General features: G+C 41.9%; 3 protein-coding genes and 1 long non-coding RNA gene across 5 annotated transcripts; 2 read left to right on the top strand and 2 right to left on the bottom strand.

Annotated features, from left to right (window-relative positions):
* Nucleotides 1-2,161: 2,161 nt before the first annotated feature.
* LOC139910445 (uncharacterized) lies at nucleotides 2,162-4,311 on the top strand. Its single transcript, XM_071897736.2, has 3 exons — nucleotides 2,162-2,241; nucleotides 2,408-2,571; nucleotides 3,495-4,311. Exons 1-3 carry the CDS (start codon nucleotides 2,226-2,228, stop codon nucleotides 3,978-3,980), a joined length of 666 nt encoding a protein of 221 aa, XP_071753837.2. The 5' UTR covers nucleotides 2,162-2,225; the 3' UTR covers nucleotides 3,981-4,311.
* Nucleotides 4,312-5,783: 1,472 nt separating this feature from the next.
* On the bottom strand, nucleotides 5,784-9,653 carry spring1 (SREBF pathway regulator in golgi 1). Its single transcript, XM_071897665.2, has 5 exons — nucleotides 8,907-9,653; nucleotides 8,634-8,790; nucleotides 8,353-8,504; nucleotides 7,995-8,108; nucleotides 5,784-6,412 (listed from the first exon to the last, which is right to left on the bottom strand). The coding sequence occupies exons 1-5, from the start codon at nucleotides 9,000-9,002 to the stop codon at nucleotides 6,329-6,331; spliced, it is 603 nt and encodes a 200-aa protein (XP_071753766.1). The 5' UTR covers nucleotides 9,003-9,653; the 3' UTR covers nucleotides 5,784-6,328.
* On the top strand, nucleotides 8,986-20,269 carry rnft2 (ring finger protein, transmembrane 2). Of its 2 annotated transcripts, none has more exons than XM_071897664.2 (10): nucleotides 8,986-9,022; nucleotides 10,018-10,087; nucleotides 10,559-11,070; nucleotides 11,193-11,269; nucleotides 11,889-11,989; nucleotides 12,333-12,486; nucleotides 15,628-15,777; nucleotides 18,184-18,249; nucleotides 18,520-18,621; nucleotides 20,051-20,269. In XM_071897664.2, the coding sequence occupies exons 1-10, from the start codon at nucleotides 9,001-9,003 to the stop codon at nucleotides 20,183-20,185; spliced, it is 1,389 nt and encodes a 462-aa protein (XP_071753765.1). In that variant the 5' UTR covers nucleotides 8,986-9,000; the 3' UTR covers nucleotides 20,186-20,269. The 2 variants fall into 2 exon arrangements, with proteins under 2 accessions (XP_071753765.1, XP_071753764.1); XM_071897663.2 differs by lacking the exons at nucleotides 8,986-9,022; nucleotides 11,193-11,269 and adding exons at nucleotides 9,754-9,858; nucleotides 12,135-12,166 and having other exon boundaries at nucleotides 10,010-10,087.
* A 980-nt stretch (nucleotides 20,270-21,249) lies between these two features.
* Nucleotides 21,250-23,817, bottom strand: LOC144539624 (uncharacterized). The gene is made up of 2 exons (XR_013505056.1): nucleotides 23,361-23,817; nucleotides 21,250-22,215 (listed from the first exon to the last, which is right to left on the bottom strand). It is a non-coding gene; the product is annotated as an uncharacterized LOC144539624 (long non-coding RNA).
* Between the last annotated feature and the right edge of the window lie 366 nt (nucleotides 23,818-24,183).

Genomic DNA, 24,183 nt, shown 5'->3' with positions numbered 1-24,183 from the left:
CTTACAGGAGGCGCTTTATGGCAGTACGTTTGGTTCGATCCCAGCCGAGGTCCCCAGTGCCACAGTCTCCGGCACCAGCACTTCAGAGAAGCTGCAGAACATCTACACCAAGGAGGTGCTTTTCCACTGGCACCTGTCCAAGGTAGACGAATACCAGACTGAAGTTTGGGGCAAACCAGAATCTATTCAGGAGCCCATGAAGCTCACCAAGACCCATCTCTCCAACCATTTCCGCAAAGTAGAGCACTTGCTCAAAATCCTCCACCCAGAAAGCTCTTTGCCGACTGAGGCGGCCCCATCACAGCTGCCCCACAACAACGACTATGCAAAGAAGCGCTACGGATGGGCCGTCATATCCAACCTGAAGGATCTGATGAAACAAGTGATGCAAGAACTTGAGGACTTGGAAGCAAAGGGCGTGTGTGACAAACAGACAACAGCGAGTCAAAGCTCTTAAATGAAGACTAAACTGTTTTTATTCATGTATATTTATTAATGCACTCTTATTTATTGATATTTATTTGTTGAAGTGTTCATTTGAATTAACAAATCCGTGGCCAGCAGACTGTAATGTAGCCTGAATCAGACTATTGGAGAACTTGGAGTACTTATTTGAGTATTTATTTATTTATTATTTATATCCTGAATTTCCCCAAGGGGATTAATAAAGTGCTATCTTATCTTATATAAAAATACATATATAAAATATTATTTATTTATTTATCTATTTATATATTTATTTATCTATTTATTTATTTATTTATAAATGTAAATCTCTATATTATATATTGTACATACAATATATTGTGTAAAGTAACTGACCAACCACAACCTCAACCTAATCTGTAAAGTCTATATCTTATAACTATAGCTTTGTACTGCAGTATTTGTATACTTTCTTATGTTTTATGCTGCTTTTAGTCTGTATGTGTTGTTTGTCTACAACTGCTCCATCTGGCAAGGTGGATTCCTGGTGTTGTACATGTAAGTGTACTTCATAAAGCATTTTTGATTCTATGATGTTTGGTTTCTATTCACTTTTTATTGATTTCACAAAAAGTGCTGAAAGCTTTCATAGTCAACATTCTACTGCATGTGTTTTTCAGCTGTAGTGCAAAGATGTGACCAGTTTTTAGCAATCCATCACCTCACTCCATTATGTAATATCTGATCAAGCAAATCAACCCAGTGCGGTAAAAATACTGTTGGGATGATTCAATAATGTAGAATTATGAATTGCAGTTAGATTGGACTGCACAAAACTGGAACAAACCAGGCTGACGCGTAAGGATATTGTGGAGGCTGTGGTTAGAGTCACATCTACACACAGGAAGTTTATTATCATAGCAGAAGGAGGGTCAGAAAATGGATTAATCAACCTCTGTAATCACACCATAAATATGTCATCAAAAGTGTAATTAATAACAAGTTGACGTACATTATTGGTGAGTTTGGCTTTGGTTAAATTAAATGTTCAACCTGAGAGTAGACAAGCTGAAGGTGAACTCGTCTAAAAACCTTTGATCTACAAAGATGAGATTCTGCCTTATCTTTGGCATGTGATCCAAAGTAAGAAATGTTTAGAAATGATTTTCACTTCTATGAAATACAAATTCACTGTTGTGTTAGATCTTGTCAGGTGGATAAAGGCCAATAATGAACTCTTTTGAAATGAAGTCTTTTCTCAGCTGTTTCTACCTACACACCTAAACAATTCACAACACCAAAGCCTCTACAGGATCATTTATTCTTGTCTTTGTACATTTTTTAACCAACTATCCAATTGCATATGTTAGGAATAAGGTTATATTTTGGTGCAATGGTTATCCAAGGTTTTGCTTGAAAATAAATGTTTTTCGAATTCAAGATGCAAAAACACACATCTCATGAGTCACCAATTTATGACGGTGTCCACACTCATAAAGGTTTGTTCTGAATACATACTTATAAGAATTCATCAGTAGTTCGCAGCATTTCCTTAATTGGTAATAAAGAATGACATGCAAGGTGTTCGCCCTCGTAGAGGAAACGAGTCTTGATTGGTTTGCCTGATGCCTTTTTCATCAAAGGATAAGAGATGGGGGAAGTTTATCATAAGAGCTCCTTTCTCACGCCTCTTGTGAGGAGTGAGCGAATATAAAAGCTTTTCTTGTGTGACTTCAAGTATCTGACACCGCTTTAACGTATTGAAAAACTGGGCACGTTGAGTGGAACCAACTTTAAGAATGAAATACCAAGCAGGTACAGTAGGCCATGCAACGTCATTATTCTTCATTCATCGGTCAAACAGTTGAACTGTGTCAGGCTGTACAAGTTGAGACGCACTTCTTTCAAACTTTGAAATTCATGCATTAGATTGGTGAAAACTGCAAGACCTGTGATTGTGCACGTAATTCTTGATCTGCAGGATTTCTGAAAGTGATGTGTGCCTGGATGGTGTTTCTGTTGCAAAGCTGGGATGCAGCCCACGTGCCAAAGAAGCCTTTCGAAGCTGTCACCGGCGCGCGCTGCAGGCCGAAACAGATGACAGCTCTTACCAAAGCCCGAGTCAAAGAGTGCTTGACCAGCTTTGTAAGTAACATGATCCTTTAGGTTTCCTACATCTCACTGTATATGTGTCTTGACTACAGTCTTATCACACTGTAATTGTAGAAACTGTACCTGTAGAACTACTTTCTGCCACAGATTTGGAACTTATCTATTTCAGTGCCAGAATGACGTGCAAATTAAACTTCTTGGCTCTTGTTATAAAAGGCACAAGACTCTATAGCTGCTGCAAAATGGACTCATCTTCAGTGTGTGAGGCAATTTCCAAGCTCTTATCCCAAAAAAACACTTCCAAAACAGTTGAGTGGAGACCTTTCAAAGGGAATGCAAATGTGAGGAAGACTTCCAAAAGATAAAAAGATATCTTATGTGAACTGACCAACACAGAAATGAACAAAGTTATGATTGGCATACAGTACAAAATTACTATTAATAATATAGTTGGTTGGATGACCCAATCTTCGGCTGGTAGATAATCACAGCCGTGCTGATGTACAGTATAACAGCATGACCTCGAGTGTGATATTGCTTTTATACAACAGTTCTTTAAACAAAGCTATTTGTCAAGTAATGGTAATTTGAGACAACAGATGCCAAGCAACACAAACTGTTTGTATTAGAACACCTGTAAAGCGGGGGGGTATACGTATAGTGAAACGTCCCAGTGCTGTCACATTGTATATCAGCACGCCTGTCCAATCAAATTACTCGACCGGAACTGTTGTATAAAGGCACTTTTCCCACAGATTTCTTACATATACATATGGAAAAAATCTCATTGTGTCTTTCCACACTGAGATATCTTGTCTGACTCTGCAGAAACACAGAACCGTGAGGGGTGAGAGCCATATTTGTGAGAGTGATAGTGATATTTTGGACAGTTGGGTGTTTCATGTAGCAAATAAGCCATACACAAAACTAATTCCCTTGCTTGACTCCCCTTCCAGGATGAAGCCAATGGGGAGGATCTCCCTCTGTGGTCCCCAGGCTTCCCAGAGCTCCACACCCCCCAGGACTCCCCTCCACTCGGAGGGAAAGTTCAGTGTAGCCTGCTCTTCATGGCCCAAGGCCTGGAGGAAGTCCTGGAGGACCAGAAAAATAACTTGAACACCGAAGATGTTTCACTTCACGAGAAGCTCAAGGATACCGTCTCCATGGTGAACATGCTTGCAGTGTGTGTGAAGGATGTTCTGGGAGGCGAGTGCTCCCCGGAGCCACCACGTCCCAAAATGCCCAAGCATGCATTTGAGAGGAAGAAGTGGGGCCACACGCTGCTGGAGGCAGCCAGACTCTATCTGGCCTGGCTGGAGCGTGAGGTTATGGTCCAAATGTCTAAAGTCGAAGTAAAAAGTAATGAAAACCCTAAAGATACTGAGGCACCTGTTACAAAATACTTTGAGGGGAGTGGATATCTCCAGCAAATCTCACAGTGAGGTGACAACGTGATTTAAGTTTGTGATGCAGACATGATTACTGTTTATGGAAGCTTTTCTACAATTGTTAAATTAAGCATATTTTTGCAAAACTTTATCCTTTGTAATTATTGCAATTGAAAATGTTATTATTATTTCTGCCTGACTTGAAATTAATTTCCTAAAAGTCTGTTTTATAGATTTGGAAATGCCTTCTTTATTTGTCAAGTATAACATATTTTGACAAACCTTTTATACATTAAAAACTTCTGTCCCATTTTTCATACACTAGAGAAGTAATGTGTGAAGTGTGATGCAATTTAACCCAAGTCAAATTCCTTGTATGTGTTGCATACTTGACCAATAAAACCTGATTCTGATTTTCCACTGTCACTGATTCCTTACTGAAGGCCTACAGTATAGATAATATGAAATATAAAATACAACCATACAGTTGATTTCATCGCAAAGCACTTCTGATTTTTTTGCAATTTTTTACTGTCAACTGTTTACTAACTATATCAAGAACGGCTTTGTTCAATTACACTTGTTACTTAGTGGCAACACACTGTTCCCATGTGACAGCAATTAATCAACTTGCCAAAGAGGAAAATGAGAGGGGGCTCTAATATATTTCCTAATTACGACAGAGTTTGTTTTCTCTGCCTTCAGAATGATTAATTGTTTTGGTCTGGCCATCTTTCCCTTGTGAGGTCTACGTTGCCTGAGGTAGAAAGAGAAGCTGATAAGGATCATCTTCAGGGAGCCACCAGTTTGGACTCCAATCACTGTATTCCACGGTGAAATTTGTGGACAGATGGACAGTGCATGGTAAGGCAGATAAGGCTGTCAAACTCCCATCACAGCGATGCAAGGGAACAACTGCACTGTAACAAAGATTAATGTGGGCCTCCACATCCTCAAATTAAGTTATCAATTAATATTCAATTAGAAAGTCCAACTTTTGATGGCTCTATAGGAGCTTCAAATGGGTCCTCACCTTAACATAATACTGAATATCAACATCGCTCACACATTTTCCATTTTAAAATTCCATACGTTTTCCAGGACCTAAATTTTTCCAAACTTCCTCAGTATTTTTGATGTTTTAACATACTTTTTAGGGCATGGAAATTCCCCAAATGATTTTACATACCTTTCTATACCTTCCAGACCTTTGTGGGAACCCTGTATCAGTATCAAACTTAATTTCTATTTAACAAACACCACTTTTTCAATGCTTTGATTCACCCTTCTGTAGTAGCACTACTCCCATTGACTTCATTATATCAGATTTTTCTCTGCTCTTTTTGGCTAAGTGTTTGGTGATTGCATGTTCACTTAATCATATGCCTGACCATATGGGACTATTTCTTCTTTTTCCAACACCTTAATCCTATTATTTTCATACCTTGATAAATGTCAGAGCTTTCAAATACAGGCCTTTCTCTGGGATTTTGCAGCTGTTAAAAATGTGGCCATGCCTATCACTGTTAGTTGTGATAAACAACAAATAAGCCTATGTTTAAATTTTCTTTACATTTCTAATACTCATAGTATTCTGTTGCATCACCACACGGCCATCTTCGTAGGAAAATAACAGGCGATTGTAATCAATTAACAGGTGATTAGAATCAAATGACAGCCACAGCCAATGAGCTGTGTATATAGTAAAACACCATGTTAGCAGGAAATGTATGTGACATCATAAGAATACTATGAATTCTACTAATGAATTCTTCTAATATGAATTCATGAGGTCAGAAAATGCTCTATTATCATTTTTAAAGGCACATTTACATTAGCACATGGAGAAAAACACTGTCCTCAAAATAATGAAAAACAAAGAAAAGAAAAGCAGTATAAATTATAAGCCAAGTAATTTCACAGTCACTTTTATTAAATAGCTATTCCATATGCATGCGCTACACACAGAAGTTATGACACATTCTCCGCTGTTTTGAAACGTCCAACGATACATAAAAACAGCTGTTATTATCTCATATCTGGGTTAAAATGAAGCCTATTTCATGGACATTGAACGGTATGAAGCGAATCCCGATGGATGAGCTGCCTGCTATGTAGACCTGATGATCATCACGGATGAATTTATGAAGCGTTCTATGCACTTATGAAGTGTAAATAATCAAATCACGTACAGTATTTGTCCATTTTTGAGGTTGGTCTGGTGTCCTGGTTACGTCCGTCGCTATGCCACTGTAATGCAAAACTGTCCAAGATGGCAAATTTCGTCGTAGAGGTGGAAAGGGCTGTGTTTCTTCTCCACACACATTTAGGGGTCCCACAGGAGCGCTGTACAGGCCCAGGGTTTCTCTTGGACCTCCTTAATCCCAAGACAAAAGTCACACTCATATAGGAAGGAGTTCTGGAGGACTTTCTCCATAGCAGTACTTTGCTTGAGGGTTTCGGTAGGTGTTCTCATGTTGAACACTCTGCATGAGAAAAAAAAAACAAAAAAAGAAGACAAAAGTCAGGTTAACACATTCCAGTGTTTTTGTTGTTCACGCAAATGTATTCTTTGCTGCTGTATAGACATTAAGCATTAAGTAGATTTAAATATGAAATGGATCTGAAGCCTTTCAGTAAGCGGTGGATTACTCTTGTTGTTTGGACTATTGAAGAGTACTGCTGTGCACATGGCATCCTCAACCTTTAGTAATGCATTCAAATTTTATCCAGGGTGGTTTAGGGCAGTGGTTCTCAACGTGGGGTCCGGGGATCACCAGGGGTCCTTGAGGGGGTTCCAGGGGGTCCACAGCAAAATGATGAAATGTTAAACTTCACCATTATTTAATTTACAACAATGTTGAATAAATGTAGACTATTTTGGTCATAGTTTCACTGTTAACTCGTCTACCTACAATACAGATAGTCATGGAATTCTGGACAAAATCGTATCTAACAATAAAAATATTCGCAGGTTTGGGTCAAATAGGGGTCCGTGGGCCTAATGTGTACTACATTGGGGGTGCTTGATATGAAAAAGGTTGAGGGCAGTGATTCTCAACCTTTTTCATATCAAAGACCCCTAATTTAGTGCACGCCGTTATGACGCCCATTTGATGAGATTTTGTCTCTTGGACCCAAATCTGAGAATATTTTTATTGTTAGATATGATTTTGTCCAGAATTCCATGACTATCTGTATTGTAGGTAGAGAGATAACAGTGAAACTATGATCAAAACAGTCATTCTTCTACATTGTCTAATTGTGTTAACTTCTTGTAAATGAAATAATGCTGAAGTTTAACAATTCATCAGTTTGCTGGGGACCCCGTGGAACACCCTCATGGACCCCTGGTGGTCCCCGGACCCCATGTTGAGAACCACTGGTTTAGGGGACTGAAATAATAACACATTAATTTAGCTCTCCAAGGAGACTAGAAAACATTTATATTTTTACCTGACACTCCTGTCAAAAGCAACTGACAGTAAGTGCAACAGTAGAATGAGTTTAAACTCCTAGATTGTCGACATCAAAAGCAACCAACAGTAAGGAGAGAAAGGGTCAAAGCCACTGCAGCATGGATGTAACAAATATTTGTATCTAGATGATTCATGTGTGACATAAGAGCCAGTCATAAAATGTAAAAAGTAAATGCCATTTTCTCTATTTGTCTTTCACTTTCAGGAAATTGAGGCAAACAATTATAATGAGTCACTGGTGAGCAAAACAGAAAGCCGTGTATGTCTCTCCAACATTGACAGCTGTCTGAAAACTGTGTTGATAAATATACAAGTGAAATATTGACTTTCACTGTGTATTCTATAAGAGGTCCAAGAGGTGGACAGGAACCAGCTCTGTCCAGACTAACCCAAAAGGAACCAGTGTGGGTTTTATCTGTGGGACAACTAACTTCACTGATCGTGCCTTGGTTCGAGATGACTAGATTAATGGTACAGCTATAGTTTTATAATACACTGGCCCTCTACTTTGCTAATACATTTTAGTAAGTTGGGAGTGTCTAGTGTTTAGTCTGTGAAAGTTGATCTGAAGTTTCCCTGTGCAACATACTTGTGAGGAGGTCCGGCACTTGGCCAGGCACAGCTCAAAATGGTCCTCCACAGCAGTGAAGAGATTCTGGAAGCCTTCAGCTGCACGATTCAGGAAGCGCTCAAGAAGAGGTTGCTGAAGAAGAGGAACAGAGATAACAAGAGTGCATGTATAAAGCAGGCACAAAAGCAGATTTTAATCTGTTCTTTTTTCATGGTCATTGCTCTGTGATGTACATAGATCACAATATCAAGATTCGAGTTTGAGACACATTTCAACATCTTGCATGCAAAAGATAGTCTCTCAAGACGTAGCATGTTTGCAATTGAGTTGCTGCTGACGACTGCCCCTGGGCAGTATCCTCGATTTAGAAGATTACCTTATCAGGCTGGAGGCAGCAAGACACGCAGTACTCATAGATGTTACAGCAGCCGTTGGCCAGGCAGCTTTTACAAATGTACTGTCTGGAGCTGGGGGCGTTGACGTTACAGCAGCCATTCACCAGCAAGTCCTTTCTCTCGCAGACGTAACCTGTAAAACATTAACACAGACACACAGATAAGCATATACATTGATTAAAGGCTACAAAACAGTATGACAGAGCGGTCACTTTATCATCACTATATCAAGTGGTGGAGACCAGTTGGCTGCATTACTCACCGAGCTCATCTGTGAGCAGTGTCTTGCCCTGGATGGAGTTTCTGCACTGAGTGATCTGCCGGCTGCTGTTGCCCAGGTTGAAACGGACCTTCCAGGGGATGCGATGGTCTGAATCCCTCACCTCCAACAGGGTGCGGTCCCGTATCGTTCTCTCCTCCTGAAAAAGACAGACAGCAGCAAATGATTTCAGTCATGAAATGTCCTCAAAGTATAATTTAGTATGACAAAGCTCAGAAAGGACTACCATGACTTGGGTGGAGTGAGGTCCTGTACCTGTTTGAGTGTGCTGGTGAGGAAGTAGATAAGAGACAGTCCAAAGACTACACCTAAAACCCAGCGCTTTCTCAGTAATCGGCGTAGCACCATCATGGCATGGCTTTCTTGGGGAGATGCCAGTGACAATGAGCACTTAAGTCCAAAACATCAGACCTGCACAGGTCTGAATCCCCTGACTAAAATATTTGTCAGGGATATGTAATAATTGGTGTCTATCTGATGACTGACTAAAAAATGTAAAACCAAGCAAAACTGGCAAGCTAACGTTAGCTAGCTTTGTTAGAATACAAATATGGTGCACAAATACTAACAGGTAAATGCATTCCAGTTTCTGAATCCAGCCAGCTACATCAGCTAACCCATTTTGTAGGCTCACTAACAGTAAGCTAAACACACATTGCGCTTTGCAGCTGTAAAGCAAAAATGGCTCTTGACATGCATTAAAGCTCTATGAAAGCTGCTCACACACAGTTAGAAACAGTTATCTAATTGGCAAGCAAGCTAACGGTGTCTCAACATAAAAGACTGCTTTGTTAGCCTACTAGCTAGCTGTCGTTAGCATTAGCTAGTAGTCTTATGTAGACACTGATGGGAGACAACTAAAACTATTTTTTTTTTTTCCCCTGGCAACGCAGTTACATCTCCTCTGACGAAAACGATTCGGCAATGTCCAAAATTACGTATAACAAGCCGCTAGTGTTCTTTTATCCCACGAAATCTGACATCCACCATCATCAAAACAAATTTCCAACACGGATGTGGTGTGGTGGGAGGGAGGACGCTGATTGGTAGATAGTCGTCCGCGTTGACGTCATACAGGAAGAGCGTCCATCCTTTCAGAGCACAACGGCGAAGCGTCCTCTTCTCCTTTTCAGCAACAGCAGTCAACCTAGCTAACCAAACGCAAACTATGACAAGTGCAGAAGGATAATTCAGTGTACTGATTCAGGTAAACATAAATTACCTTCTACAAATCTGTCTTACCGCTGCCAGCTGTCTAATGCATGAAACAAACATGGGACAGAATAGCTGAGGTTACAAGTAGGTCGGCCAACTGCCACTGCCAGACACTGTTGATGTTTTTCGACCTGCATCCACAGGACTGGACCATGTGGTGAGGAGCGGTATGCCATGCAGAGGAGACACAGCAGCAACACGGATGGCATGCCCTCTGAAAGGTGGGAAGAGGAACCATCAGTCTCTGCAGGCCCTTTGTTATTGCAGTGTCTTGTATAGAGGACAGCATGGACAAACAATAGCTGGGTACTCTCATTTACAGCTAGGCTACATGGTAAAATGCATGCTTAAACAGAATCGCTTTAGCCATATGGAGACAGAACGCTACCAAATTTATGGAACCCTGACACAACATAATATTAAAGCATTATACATCAGAAGAATGTATTATAGGATTAATACACTAAGGCCCAGATTTACTAAAGCCTTTAGTGGGTACAAAAACCTTTGCAATGTTCAAAGTCAACACAAGACGTGATAGGTGCAAGACCAATCACGTTTGACCAATCAGGAGTTGCCATTGGTTTTACATGTAAGTTTTTGCACCCATGAAAGGCTTTAGTAAATCAGGGCTTCAAGGTAAAAGAAAGCCATTGTCCAGACTCACTAATGATTTTGTCCTTTCTGTGTAGGAGCCGTAGCCAAACCCTGGGATCAGAGAGTAGCCTGGACGAGGGCGGTGTGTTCGACTGCCTGAAGCCCGACTCGCCAACTTCACCGCAGCAGCTCTTCTCTGGCCTGGTGGGCGTCCCCTCCGGCTCCGTCTCCTCTGCCCCCTTCCAGGCCGCCGGCCTCGTCCTGGGCTCTCCCCCGGACGTTTTTATCCAGATGACCGCCTCGTCCAGGGAGGAAGGGGGGCCCCACCGCACTGAGGGTGGACCCTTCCTTCCCCGGCCGCCCCAGCACCACCATCACCACCACCACTTCCACCACCAGCCCCTGCAGCACCGGACCTCCTCTCTGCTGCAGCAGGCCACCACGGCGGCCGGCTCAGAGAGGCACGGCTCCAGGGAGGAGGCCCAGGAGGACCCGTCCACCCCGGCCCCGGCCCTGTCCGAGCTGAGGGCGGTGGTCACCTGGCTGCAGAGGGGCTTCCCCTTCATCCTCATCCTCCTGGCTAAAGTCTGCTTCCAGCACAAGCTAGGTAAACCAGTTTGTCTAGTAGCAGTGGTAATAGTAGTTAGTAGTACATACAGAAAAGTATTAGCTGCAGCTTTTCAGATAATAGTTCTGGTTCAGCAATAATGTTGCTCCTCTCTCTGGCAGGTATTGCTGTGTGTGTGGGGATGGCCAGCACATTTGCCTTCGCCAATTCCACATTTAAGCACCAAGTGTCATTACGGGTAATAACTAATATTCATGTTAACATTTCGTTTTCCACTTCACACAATTGTGAACCACATTCATTGTAGTTACAACATGCAACATTTCCCCTTGAGGCAGGAAGTGATTTGTTAACCCCACCCTCCTCCCCCTCAGTTGGTCAATTTCCCGCCCCAACACTTGCATTTAGGCTGAGGCAACCGGCATCCGTAAAGCCTCCACAGGCGTTGAAGACGCTGATGTGAATGCAGCCTATCGGCAATAAAACAAGCAACTTTGAAAGGGCCTTGTGTGCCGCACGTTTAGCTTGCTGTATTTCTTTTCTTACTGCTTTCCGCCATTGTTGATGTTGCTTTGACTTCCCTCCACCTTAATAGTCCCAACCCAGCTCCCCACCGGCCACACCTACAGCAAATAGTATAAACCCCAAAATGTGCTAAACATCATTGAAAAGCCAATTACAGGCAAACAGGGAAATGTAGGCATGTACACACAGGGCCACATTCATAATGTACAAAATATTCTTTTTATTGTTATTTTCATGTAAAAAAAAAAGTTGCATGTTGTAGCTTTAAATGCAAAGATATTTATTGTTATGCCACCCTGTAATAGCTTTGTGTGTCAATTTTACGTCACCAGGAGGAACGTTCTGTATTTGTTGCTCTGTGGATCATGATGTTCCTTGCAGGGAACATAGTGTATCTCTACTACACGTTCAGCCAAGAGGAGCTGCAGAACAGGTAGTGTGTAAGAAGGTGTTTATTCAGTGGCTGCATGTTTCTTTGCATACCATCCTTTTGGTGTCCGTTTTACTTTACAATTTTAGGTTTTGCCATTCATTTTGTGTTGTGTAAGCCATTTTATTTTTATTTCCATTTCCTTTAGGGAGTGTTCCTGTTCTTGTCTGGTCTTGTCCTGTGAGTATTTTGTGTTCATTTTATTATTTGGTTTCCAGAGAGTTTCCTGAATTTTTTTTTTTTTTAAAACATTTGCCTGGCTGTTCCTTTTCCTTCTACCCATCCTCAGTGAAAACACCTGAGCCGCCTGTAATAACATGCCATCCTGATATTTTGTCTCCTCTAGCCTCATATTTGCTAAGCCCAACATCAACAGCTTTGACTTCTTTGATCTGATCTGGGCGGTGGGCATCACTGACTTTGTCCTCAAGTACGTCACCATCGGCCTGAAATGCTTTGTCCTCTTCCTGCCCAAGATTCTCCTGGCCTTCAAATCCAGGGTAGGAAATCCACTTTCATGTCTCTAGCTCTTATCGCATATAACTGTGAAACCTATCGGCATCCCAAACTGTGAGTATCAGAATTTTGATGCCTTTTTCATGGCGTGTACATTTGCACACATACACGTTTGTATTTGATGATCTGAAAATACTTCTTACTTATTCACACATCATCACATCTTTTTTTGAGAGGTCAAAAGTGAGTCATGATGGTTCATTCATGGCTCATTCTCTTCCATGATACAAACAATTTGCTAATGCAACCTTAAAGGACAAATCCACCTAGGTCCATTTTGTTATTTCTGTGGATAATTGGCCCGGGAGAAATCCATTGTAGTAGAGGCAGAGATGCCAATTTCTCCACCAACATTAGCCTCAATAGACCATAATGCAATGCAGCCACAGGACATATTGTGTTTTATGTAAGGACAGTGTGTGAGAATGGATTTTTCCTTTTAAATAACTGAAAGAGTAGGTCAGGAAAACCATATAGGCCCCTTGGAAAAGGCATCTAAATTGAATTTGAGCTATTGATAAATCATTCTAACCCTAACCCACGAAATAGAGTAGACCATGGTTGAGTTACATTGAGTTCACTGTCAAAGTTATGGACCTGACTTCATGATTTAGGAAAAGAAAATTGAGAGAAAACTATGATGAAATGCTCCACTGAGCGAGGAAAGTGCTGAAGGGTCACAGTGTGACACTGTTTTGTATTCATAAGGTTTTAAATGGTACTCCTTAGGTGAGCCTGTGCATGCGGGTGTCTGTGTGTGTTGTTGGTATGGCCCGAGGCAACAGAATATGTATGTGGCTGCGAACACACATGCACACACACACACACACACACACACACACACACACAAACTTATATTTCCATACAGGTGCAGCTCATATTCCGTGTGTGTGTGTGTGTTTGTGTGTTGGAGGAGGGGGGGTCACAGAGTATTAGGATTAAATTTTCCACTGATAAACAGACCTACAGGCCTATCAGAACCAAGGCAGCCGGCAACTGAGCTCATTTTCCCTCGAGGGGGTTGCAGGGGTGAGGTCATCCCTCCCTGGAGCTGGACCATTACCTGTACCCTCCGCTCTCACACGCACACGCACACACACGCACACACACACACACACACACACACACACACAGGCTCTCACAGCTTTGGAGATTCCCAGACTGTGCCGTCGCTGTCCTTTCCCCAGTTCATCTGACACAGAGCGAAGGCCAAGTGGTCCTGTCTGTCTCGAACCCCATGAAGTCACACAATCAGCCATTCCACTTCATTACTGCATCCAGCCAAGGACACGCTAATGGTCCTGCATAAGCACTGCAGTCAGCGCGCGTCTGCACAAGTGATAGCACGCAAGCTTACAGCAGGCCCAAGATAGGTCAGCTCATTATGCGTTGCCTAAGTGCATATCTATGTATCGCACAGTTGTGTAAGAGGTGACTCTGGGGCTTTTGGCAATTACAGTAGTTCCTATGGTTTGGTCTTCTTCTTAACATCAGTCTGTGGTTCAGTTTTGGCTCTGTATTACTGTACCTCCATTCCAGTGAAATGCAATGCTACTCTATCCATCTCGAGCAAGATTTAATGAAAACAAGTTTCTGTGGCTGAAGGATGTAGCTCAACTATAGCAACAGTAATCTGTGAAATTTTCATATAAATACATTTCTATTTTGCTACTGTCTATTGCTGATTGTCATAACACTATAGTGATTGAATCTACATCCAATTCATGAAAGCTTTTATATTTGCAACACTTGCTGTTCTAAACACCCGGTGTCTGGTAGGTCCTCTGCCGCACAGTAAGTGATGTGTTTTATGTTTCTGGCAGCAGCAATAGCGGTTTGTTTGGAGTAAATTGAAGAAGAACTGGGTAGTTAGCGTGAGCAGCGATAGCCACCATGGCTGAGAAACTCAAACTTCAACAGATCAATCAACAGAAAATCCAAGGAAGACGCCACGTTACTGGACACACTGTTTGATTGACAGGTGATCTCTGGGAAGTGCAGCACAAACACAGAACAGCCATAACTGCGTAAAACCAAAGACATTGCCAAAATTAAAAAACACAAACAAACAGCAATCTTGCAGATTACCACTTTAAGTTGTGTGTATATGTGCGTGTGTGTGTCAGTTTCTGTGTGTGATGTTGGAGAGGATCAAGAAATCAGACAAAGTAATAAATCCAAATAAGCAGGAAACTGCTCAAATAAGGCCTGCAGTGGAGCTTACTCAAACTGCTTGGCTCGTGTCCAAACCTTAGATTTGACAGTTTTTGCGTGGGCGTGATGGGCACTGTGGGATACGAGGCTGAGGGTACAATAAGGAAGATGAATTGGCCGCTAGCAGAGGTCCTCCTCCCCTACCAACCTGGCTGCTCGCAGCTCTTTACCCAGAGTCATCAATCTTTGTCAGCTAGCGTCCAGGAAGTCATTATGCAAGCTGGGATGCCACGGGGGCCATCGGGGAATCAAGTTTGCCTTCAATTTGGGCATCTCTGGTTTTAACCATCCCCAATTCACTGAGCGCACTGTGTGGCAGCGGGGACTTATTCAGAAGTTCGTTTCTCCTCTGTGATGATAGAGGGAGGGGCGGTCCTTTTTAAAGGAAGCCTGCAAGCCCCCGTAGGGCTGGGCTTAATGTGGGCACTGGGTAGCAGGTGGAAAGAGCCGCTGCCAGTTTCCCTTGCAGTGTGGGGAAATTGCCTGTACCGCTGTGAAACTGCGGAGCGCTGGACAGCGGCCATGTTTGGGCTGGAGGCATGCTGTTTTAAGCTTTTAATACTGCACTGCTCTTGACTAGATAGAAGAGTGCCCGGAAGCTGTTGAGCTCTTTCTGCTTTGTGGACGGTCAGTGAGTGGATCAAAGAAAGACTGAATACATATTGGCTCAATTTATTATTAAAGTGCTCCAGTTTCTTTGGTTGAGACTTTGGTTAAGGCTCCTGAGGTTCCTTTGCTTTTGTTGTTTCCTCTGCAAATGCACTTCCATTATAAGTAGAGAAGTAGTTACTTTGAGTGTTTTAACTTGCAAGTCACAGCCGTCTGCGTACAGGCACCCAGTTTAGATGAAGCACCTATAGAGGCGACATCCACTAGTGTGGTTTCTAATTGTGTGTGTGTTTGTTGTCCAGGGTAAGTTCTACCTGCTGATCGAGGAGCTGAGCCAGCTTTTTCGGGCGCTGGTGCCCATCCAGCTCTGGTACAAGTACATCATGGGAGAAGACCCTTCTAACAGTTACTTTCTAGGAGCCACACTCATCATCATCTACAGCCTCTGCAAGGTAACCGCTGAACTTCTAGAAGTTCAATAGTGTTTTTTAGTTTTTCTTTACATTTAGCTGGCATTCTTCTTTTAGCTGACACTCATATCCAGAGCAACTTAATAAACTGAACAATCCTGAGTTCTTACATCACCCACATTACAGCAAACAATAGTAAGGGTCAGAGCTATAGCAGCCATGTAACCCTCGAATGATGATGGAAGAGAGAAGTGCCAGGAAAAGGAAAAAGAAATAAGAGCCAAGGAGAAATAGAAGGAAATGTATGCATTGATGACACTTAAAAAATATATATGCACCATTATACGGATTTTAAAGTGATGTTGAATGTTGATAGTACTTGGTAGGTTGTGTAGCTTCCTGGCCATGATATAACCCCAAAATCGGTGATTCTGTGTTATCTGTTGCTCCGGAGCTCCAGTAGAGATGATTAGAGCATTGCAGATAACAGAGAATCGCCGATTTTGGGGTTTTATCATGGCCAGGAAGCTACACAACCCAAGGTACTACAAAAGCTCAACATCACTTTAACTCTCCCTGGACGACACAAGTTTAACCTGCTGTCATAGAAAAAGGGATAACTGTTTTATAACAGCAATAATTTAAAATTTTTTTTTTTTGGCATTTCTGCTTTATTGGACAGTCACAGTAGAGAGAGACTAGAAAGACAGGGCAGAGGGAGGGGACGACATGCAGCAAAGGGGACGGGCCGGATTTGAACCCGTGATTAGGACTTAGACTTAATGGTACGCACTCTACTGGTTAAGACACCAGGGCGCCCCGCTAGCTCCTATTTTTGTCTGTAAAACTGTAATGAATGAATGAAAAAGTTCAAAAATTATAATTCCTTAAAAACTAAACTACTAGTAATCACCGTAATGTGTCTCAAATTACTGAGGCATTACCAAAAAAAATAGGTAATTTTGGACAGAATCTTTGCTGAAGTAATCGGGGAAAATGACTGACATGGCCGCTCTGGATAGGATAAAGTTGGGGCAAAAAATTGCAGTCATCAAATTGCAATCTCCACCAGTAATTGTAATGCTGTCCAGAGAAGAATTATGTCTGTGTTGGGTCTGTGAATGCCCATTGGATTTGAAAGAAATTGGGGACTGGGTTTAAAAGGCAGAGAGGTCAAATGGTCATAGTTTCAGAATAAGACTGTAGACCAGAAATCAAGCTGGGGAATCAGTGCTGCTCAGGGCGGTGCGGACAGGATGCCGTATGTGACAGCAAACCACAGTTAGAGGTCAGAGCAAGTGCAGTTACAGAGCAGTTAGATAACACAACTCAGAAAAAAAGAAACTTGTTTGGACATGAGTCAGTTCAGTTTCATCATAGCGAGTGAGACGGCGACATAGTGAAACTAAGGGGAACTTGGATCAGCGAATGTCTGAGGCCTAGTGAGATGTGTAATGATGCAACGATGATGCGGCCTGTGATTCATCGTGTGACGTTTTTCGATGATGGGCTTGTTCAGATGAATTGGGTGATTTACTTCCTGGGTGTGGACTGATCATGGGCAGAACTGGAGCAATCAGGTGTTTTCCAAGATCAGGGTTGTTGTGTCACTGTCGGAGCATGTTGATGTGCATCCGTTGCTGATTCACTAACTAACTAAGGCAGTTGACCTCCAGTTACTTCAGTTGGGCTGCTCAGTGAAGCTGCTGAGTGACTGTGGTTGTACTGAGCAACTCCCAGGTCAAAACATGTGCAACAGTATAAATTCGAAGCAGGGTGGAGCTGAAAAAGAGCAAAAACTTCTCTGGATTAATAAAGTTAAATTGAAGCTTCCCTAAGCAACTTTGTGCATTGGTGGCTCCAAGTGGCTGTAAGAGGTAATTGTTCGAAAAATTTGAACCTCAATACCCAGAAATAATGTAACGTTACGTGAGAAAACTGCACACAGCTCGCTCATATTTACCAAACCGCCCGGTCTGTGATGCTTTATACCAAAGGAAACAAAAGAGAGGAGAGAGGAAAAGGTCTAATGTTGGTGAGTCCAGCTTTCTCTGGACGGGGCGCTGCTCACTGCTGTTTAGGAGACAGTTTGTATTTCGCTCTTTTTGATTCAAAGAGGAGTTCAGAGAAGTTCGGAGAAGTGTCCATACCCGACCCCAGAATTTAATTTGGATGGGATGCTCTTCTCTGCTGCAGCTCCATTTAGTCTGATAAGATGGGTGTTTTTTTTTTTTTACGTAAAAATCTTGCCTAGTGCAGCTTTAATAAATCTAGAAATAAAAGAACAAATAAATGAGAAAGATACTGGGGCATGATATGATACTTGGACACTGTAGAGAGGCTCAATAGGCATAACAAGCTGGTCAGATGCAGCCAAAACAGTTAAAACAGGAATATTTACGGTGTAAACACAAGAGTCTGATTGTACTTGGTCTTTCTTTATTGCAGTCTTTTGACATCTGTGGGCGTATATCCGCCATACGCAAGGCCTTGGTCATCCTCTGCAGCTCTCAGGTCAGATATGATGACACTTTATCTTCAGTGTCCCTTTTTTGCACTTTTCAACACACATTGATATGCTCAGCTTTCACTTGATTGTTCACTATCTTATATACAATACAAACATTGCGTATTCTATCAAACCACATCGCACTATTAGGATACTCCAGTTTTTAAATAGACATTTGAGTGAGCTGATGAGCTGCTTGTACACAACGTGCCCGAAGCATTAAGTTGTTGTTCGACACATAAACCTTTCACCATCACTCTTTTTGTCTCGTCCAGAGTTACGGTGTGAGGGCCAGCAGCCAGCAGTGCAGCGAGGCGGGCGATGTCTGCGCTATTTGTCAAGCTGATTTCAGAGATCCCATAGCCCTTCTCTGTCAGGTAAGGACTCGCTGACAGATAAAACACATGAAACCACATACTGATATACTGGGAGGGGGGCGGGATTAACAACATAAATGAACAAATGCATCCCTCAGATTTCAGGAGATATGGGAAAGAAAACAATTCCCTTGCCTTTTACAATGCTTGTTGAATTTGACCACATCACCCGCCAATTTGTAATATTATAGGAGCGTACAATGTTCTGCCCACATGCAGGCCTTTCACAAGAAGAAATGCTGAAAAAACAAACAAACCGAGGAACATTGTCAAGTCATGCTGTAACTTGTCACGACCTTCCACAGCTGTATCAAATGAGAGTCACTCGCTGTGCTCAGGCTGGTTTACAGGACTCCCATCAGCCTCTCCATGCTGAGTCCCAGCTCCTTCCTCGGAGGTGCAGGATTAGCCCCCATAGGTGTGAAACCAACAGGGCGAAGAAATCTTTTAATGCATCAATGCATCAGTTTTTTTTAACAAAATTTTACATACTTGAGGATCTGCCCTTGACAGTAGGCCTTGAGTAGGCTGAATGTGACTTTTTTGGGGTTAGGATGCTACTAGTACTCCTACTATTACTACTGCTGCCACTAATACCAATACTACTACTACTACTACTACTACTGCCACCACTACTACTACTACTATTACTACTACTCTGTCTACTCCCACTACTGCTACTACTACTCTGCTAGTACTACTACTACTATTACTGGTACTATTACTACTGCTACTACTAATACTACTGCCACCACCACTACTACTACTACTACTACTACTACTACTACTACTACTACTACTACTACTACTACTACTATTACCGCTGCTACTGCTACTACTACTACTGCTACCACTGCAACTACTATTCCTACTCCTATTACTATTACTACCACTACTACTACTTCTACTCCTCCCACTTCTACTCCTACTACTGCTACTACTCCTGTGTTTACTACTGTGTTTACTACTTCTACCAGTACTACTACTATTGCTACTACGACTACTCCCACTCCTGCTACGACTGCTGCTACTACTACTACTTCTACCACCACTACTATTATTAATAATAATAATAATGTGATAGTTTATTGATCCTTGAAGGCAACTTCTGTTTTCACTTGTCCCACCTCCACAGTGAGGTCAGAGGTCAGGGTCAGATACAGAGCAGCACCCTTGGAGCTGGTAGGAAGTTCAGTGTCTTGCTCAAGGACCCTTCAGCAAGGTGGATCCTTGCTGCCCATGATGGTCACTCAGTAATAATCTGTAAATAACAGTCAAGCTGTGAAGAAGAGCATAAACCACTCGAGTGCCAAAAGCGAGAACCGTTATCCGTAGATCTCGTAGACGTGTTACCTGTGCATTTGAGTGGACAGTGTGCTTAATTCTTCTTCTTCTTAAAATGAAATATGTGCTGTGTGTTTCTGTCCAGCACGTGTTCTGCGAGGACTGCCTGTGCCTGTGGTTTGACCGGGAGCGAACGTGTCCGCTGTGCCGCTCTGCTGTCATTGAGACCCTGCGCTGCTGGAAGGACGGCACCACCTCTGCTCATTTCCAGATCTACTAGCGCTGGCCACGTTTACATGCACACAGAAAATGTGATCGTAGTGTGATTAAGACAATAATGCCAGTAAGGCAGGACCCACGTAAACACCATACTCTGTTTATGCTAGGAGGATTATGCTTAACATATGTGGAGTAGTACAATTTTAATCAGATTACCAGGAATCAGATACACCAGTTTAACATGTATACACCTTAATCACATTTCCTATGTGATCAAGTTGTGCATCGTGTCGTTTATCATTTCTGTTTGAATACTTGCAATAACCACATGTCACATGTAAACCGGATTATTAGGGTAAGTATCATTTTATAGAATCATGTAAACGGCTTAATCACATTATTGTCTTACTTGGACTGTTGGCAATAGTGGCATTATTGTGCGCATGTAAATGTAGCTATTGTTATGCCACTAGGATTTAGTATGGCCATACTGTAGATAGTCACGATATTAACACAGTGGCTACAGGGACTTTAGCACAAGGTTAAGATTTGGGTCATGCCTGGATACAATTTTGATTGTTCTTTTTATACTAGGGTTGGTATTTAAGGCTTTTGAAAATGATTGGCAATACAAAATGAAATCAAATGTTGGTACTTTTTGCAGGATAGTAGGTAACTTAAGTTCTTGGTTGGCAAATGGTAACACTTTTACAGACTGGATACTTGCATATTTGAATGAAAAAAATTGCTATATAGCATTTTGGAAATGAATTGTAAATTTGAATCAGTGTTTGTGGAGCCATAGCAGCACATTATGTGGATCAAGTATCATGTAGACAGTAAGTGTGGTGCAGACAGTGAATACAATAGGTTTTGACTTTGTGCATTTCTGTTTGAATTTTTCATACCAGATTTTCCTCCATCGTACCATGGTGCACAGTTCATGTGATTTCTTTTGAATATTCAGATTTGTTTAAACTGATCAGCTTCCTTTTGAAAAAGTCACTCTTGTTTGCTTGCAGTATGCATTGTACACAATCAAGATTTTCAATTAAATTCAAGCAATATAGCTTGATTTGTCAAGTGTTTTTCTTGTCTAATTGTAATGACAAGTGCAGACAAATGTTTCAGAAACGCTTTTATTATGTTGACTACTCAAAATTCATATGAAATATTTAAGTATAAAGAACATACACTTTTAGAAAAGACACAGTTTCAATAATTCCACTCACACTACAATTCCGCTATATCAGAAAAACAGCTTATTTCCAGAAATCACAGATAGCATAACAGCATAGCCTCCTATGCACAAGTCCTGTATGGTGTTGGTGATAATGCCACTTAACACTGCCCCCCAAAACATAATGCTAAAGCACAGAAGAATCTGTGGAGCCACGCTAAACTTCATCTAAATACTGTAGAAAAACCGCCTAGAATAACAAGTCCTCATCCACTTATTTACATGTTTTTACGTTTACAGTATAGCTTATGTAAAAAAAAAATTTTAAAAAAAAAGTACAGTGCAATGTGAAGCCCCAAACCATTTTCCCCACTGGGCACCATTCAATGCTTTTCCAAAGAAAGCTGCACACATTTTACATTCATTCCCACATCTAATTAGCTTAATTAGTATTTTAGTATCGGTGCGTTCATATTGTGGCAGGTGGAGGTTCACAGGAGTCGAGTTAGTAAGTTTTTCCCTCCATACTACCAGGGGAGGATGACATCACCGTTTTATAACTGGGATGACAGAGTCAGACACAGGGGGAGGATGCGCAGCTGACTGCGGGACTGCTTGGAGTTCAGTGTGTGAACTCGGCGTGAAACTCGCAGTGCAGCCCACATATCAGGCCCAAATAAGTCCTCGTGACACATGAAATTAGTCAGGCACACAGTTCCGACTATGAAACACATTTTTAATTCCTCCCAAAAAGCTGCCTGGACGGTGTGGATAGCCTACTGTCTGTTACGCGCATGCAGCACACCTCGCCTGGAACGTCCTCCGACTCTTCTTCTTGCATCCCTTGATTTTTTTTAGTGCAACTGTTCTGAGTCCGTTTCTTTCCTCGTGCATGGTCATCAAGGCACCATCTACACAAAATATAAATATATACAATTATTTTCCATAAATCTTTCAAGTTTTTTTTAAAATCAAATCACAACGGGAGAGCATTGTGCCATTTCCAATGAGCACCATCTGACACCAAAATGTAAACAAAATTTTCTCTACATTCTGTAATTTCTATTCACCCTATAATTTTCCTTATAGGCAGTTCTTACTCAGTGTATAGGCTATTTAGCACCCACCTCGCCCATTCTTACATAGTTATAAACAGGGATGTAGTGGAGGGTAAACCCGTCCAAAACTTATTTAACCCACCTTTTTATTTGCAGATTCAAATCAAGTATCCACCATTTTCAAGTAGGCTAACGTAAATCTTAACTACATGAACACATACTAAGTTATTATAAGTAGTAGCAAACGGGTGTAATTTGGGCCTACAGTATATCAAGACACCATCTTTTAAGGGGAAAAACATAAATGTAGCACTGTGCTCATGAGGCTTTCTAAGGACTTTGTGAGTGCATGATAATTATTACATTATGTATTGATTATTATTATTATTATTGATACGTATGTATTATTACATCATGATGTGCAAAAATAGGGGATGGAATACTTTCTGGGGCAACTATAGCTAATGACATTAAATTAAAGAATGTAATTTTCTGATGTTCGTCTAATGATGTTTTTCCTGATAATTAGGCTATTTTGTAGGAAAAGTTACCTATCGTCTTATCTCAAAAATGTCAACTTTTCAGAAGCTAAGAAAAGCAGCTTTGTTTTAGCTTGATAACAATGCATTTTTGAGTTAATCCAATGGGATTTGAAAGGATTTGATAAAACCAAGGGTGGCAGAACTTTCTCAACCCATAGGCTAGAGGAGCATATATTCAACTGAAGTGAAAATAGGAAAATCACCAAAATTGGAGTTACGAGGTTTTTCAGATGACAACAGTATGCTACTGCTGGCTTTATAATCTACCTGTAGCCTAATGGATTGCAGTGCACTTCAAATAACGCGTTACCACATAAACAAACGCTTTTCTGAAAATATAATTGATTTTTTTGTGGTTTACCTTATGATAACCACCGACTGGAGGTCACAGTTTACCCACATTTTCATGTATACCACTATACTGCATACACACATGTGATAACCTACTGTACGTACCTGTTGCTGGTGTTGCAGTCTCGCGAACCCGCGCGCCCTACAGGTGTCGCCTCGTGACAAACAGCACGAGCACTGTGATGTGTATTGCGGTGCATATAAAGCTCTTGAAGTGGTCACGTCCGGTCAGTTTGCCTCTGTCCCCCCGGCAGCTGTAGCCGCTGTCCGTCCCCCCCGCCGCCGTCCAGCTCTTCTTCTCCAGCTGATCCCCAATCCTCCTCAGGCGCGAGGCGAGGAGCTGAGCCATGGAGCACGGCGAGGGTCTCCGGGCGCAGGTGGAGTCACCGGGCAGCAGCAGAGGCTGGTCTATCGGTAGCCAGCACATCTTGGTTAATGAAAAACAAACAGTCGCTTGTTGTTGTCGTCCTTGTCTCCCCCGTTTAGTCTTATGGAATATGACCCTCCTTCGCTGTCCGGATCAAACCTTAACTGTGTTTGCGTTTCTCTCCGTCTCTCTCACTCTCTCTCACTCTACTGTATTATTCATTACAGTGTCACATGGTGTGGGGTTTACATCATCTTCTCCCAAAAGAGAGATGCGATCGTTAACTCTTAAAAGTCTCCTCTCCGCTGGTTTGATCTGGAGAGTCTTTTGTTACAGGGTGAGGTGGGACGTGGCGTTGATCTTTCTTTTTTTTCTTATGGGTAAAACATGCATTTGGTCCGTCCGATTATGACCACTCACACAACCATGCATAGTTAAATACATGCATTTATATTCAGAGCAATTGCAATGTACACTGAGTTATGCAGAGAAAGTGAAATCATCCCTTGAGAAATGCCGCGTCTATAATAAACCCTGCGGAATTAAAATTCGCGGAACTTA

Source organism: Centroberyx gerrardi, chromosome 8, assembly GCF_048128805.1.
Source record: "Centroberyx gerrardi isolate f3 chromosome 8, fCenGer3.hap1.cur.20231027, whole genome shotgun sequence".
NCBI lineage: Eukaryota > Metazoa > Chordata > Actinopteri > Beryciformes > Berycidae > Centroberyx > Centroberyx gerrardi.
This window is presented reverse-complemented; position numbering and strand designations above follow the sequence as displayed.

Excerpts from the sequence above, each read along its gene's own strand:
- LOC139910445 (XM_071897736.2), top strand. Across the intron at positions 2,572-3,494 it reads AAGAGTGCTTGACCAGCTTT|GATGAAGCCAATGGGGAGGA; the intron begins GTAAGTAACATG and ends CTCCCCTTCCAG.
- rnft2 (XM_071897664.2), top strand. The coding sequence starts at position 9,001 with ATGGCATGGCTTTCTTGGGGAG. Across the intron at positions 11,270-11,888 it reads AGCACCAAGTGTCATTACGG|GAGGAACGTTCTGTATTTGT; the intron begins GTAATAACTAAT and ends TTACGTCACCAG. Across the intron at positions 18,250-18,519 it reads TCATCCTCTGCAGCTCTCAG|AGTTACGGTGTGAGGGCCAG; the intron begins GTCAGATATGAT and ends TGTCTCGTCCAG.
- spring1 (XM_071897665.2), bottom strand. The coding sequence starts at position 9,002 with ATGATGGTGCTACGCCGATTACTGAGAAAGCGCTGGGTTTTAGGTGTA. Across the intron at positions 8,791-8,906 it reads TCACCAGCACACTCAAACAG|GAGGAGAGAACGATACGGGA; the intron begins GTACAGGACCTC and ends TGTCTTTTTCAG. Across the intron at positions 8,109-8,352 it reads GCTGCCTCCAGCCTGATAAG|CAACCTCTTCTTGAGCGCTT; the intron begins GTAATCTTCTAA and ends CCTCTTCTTCAG.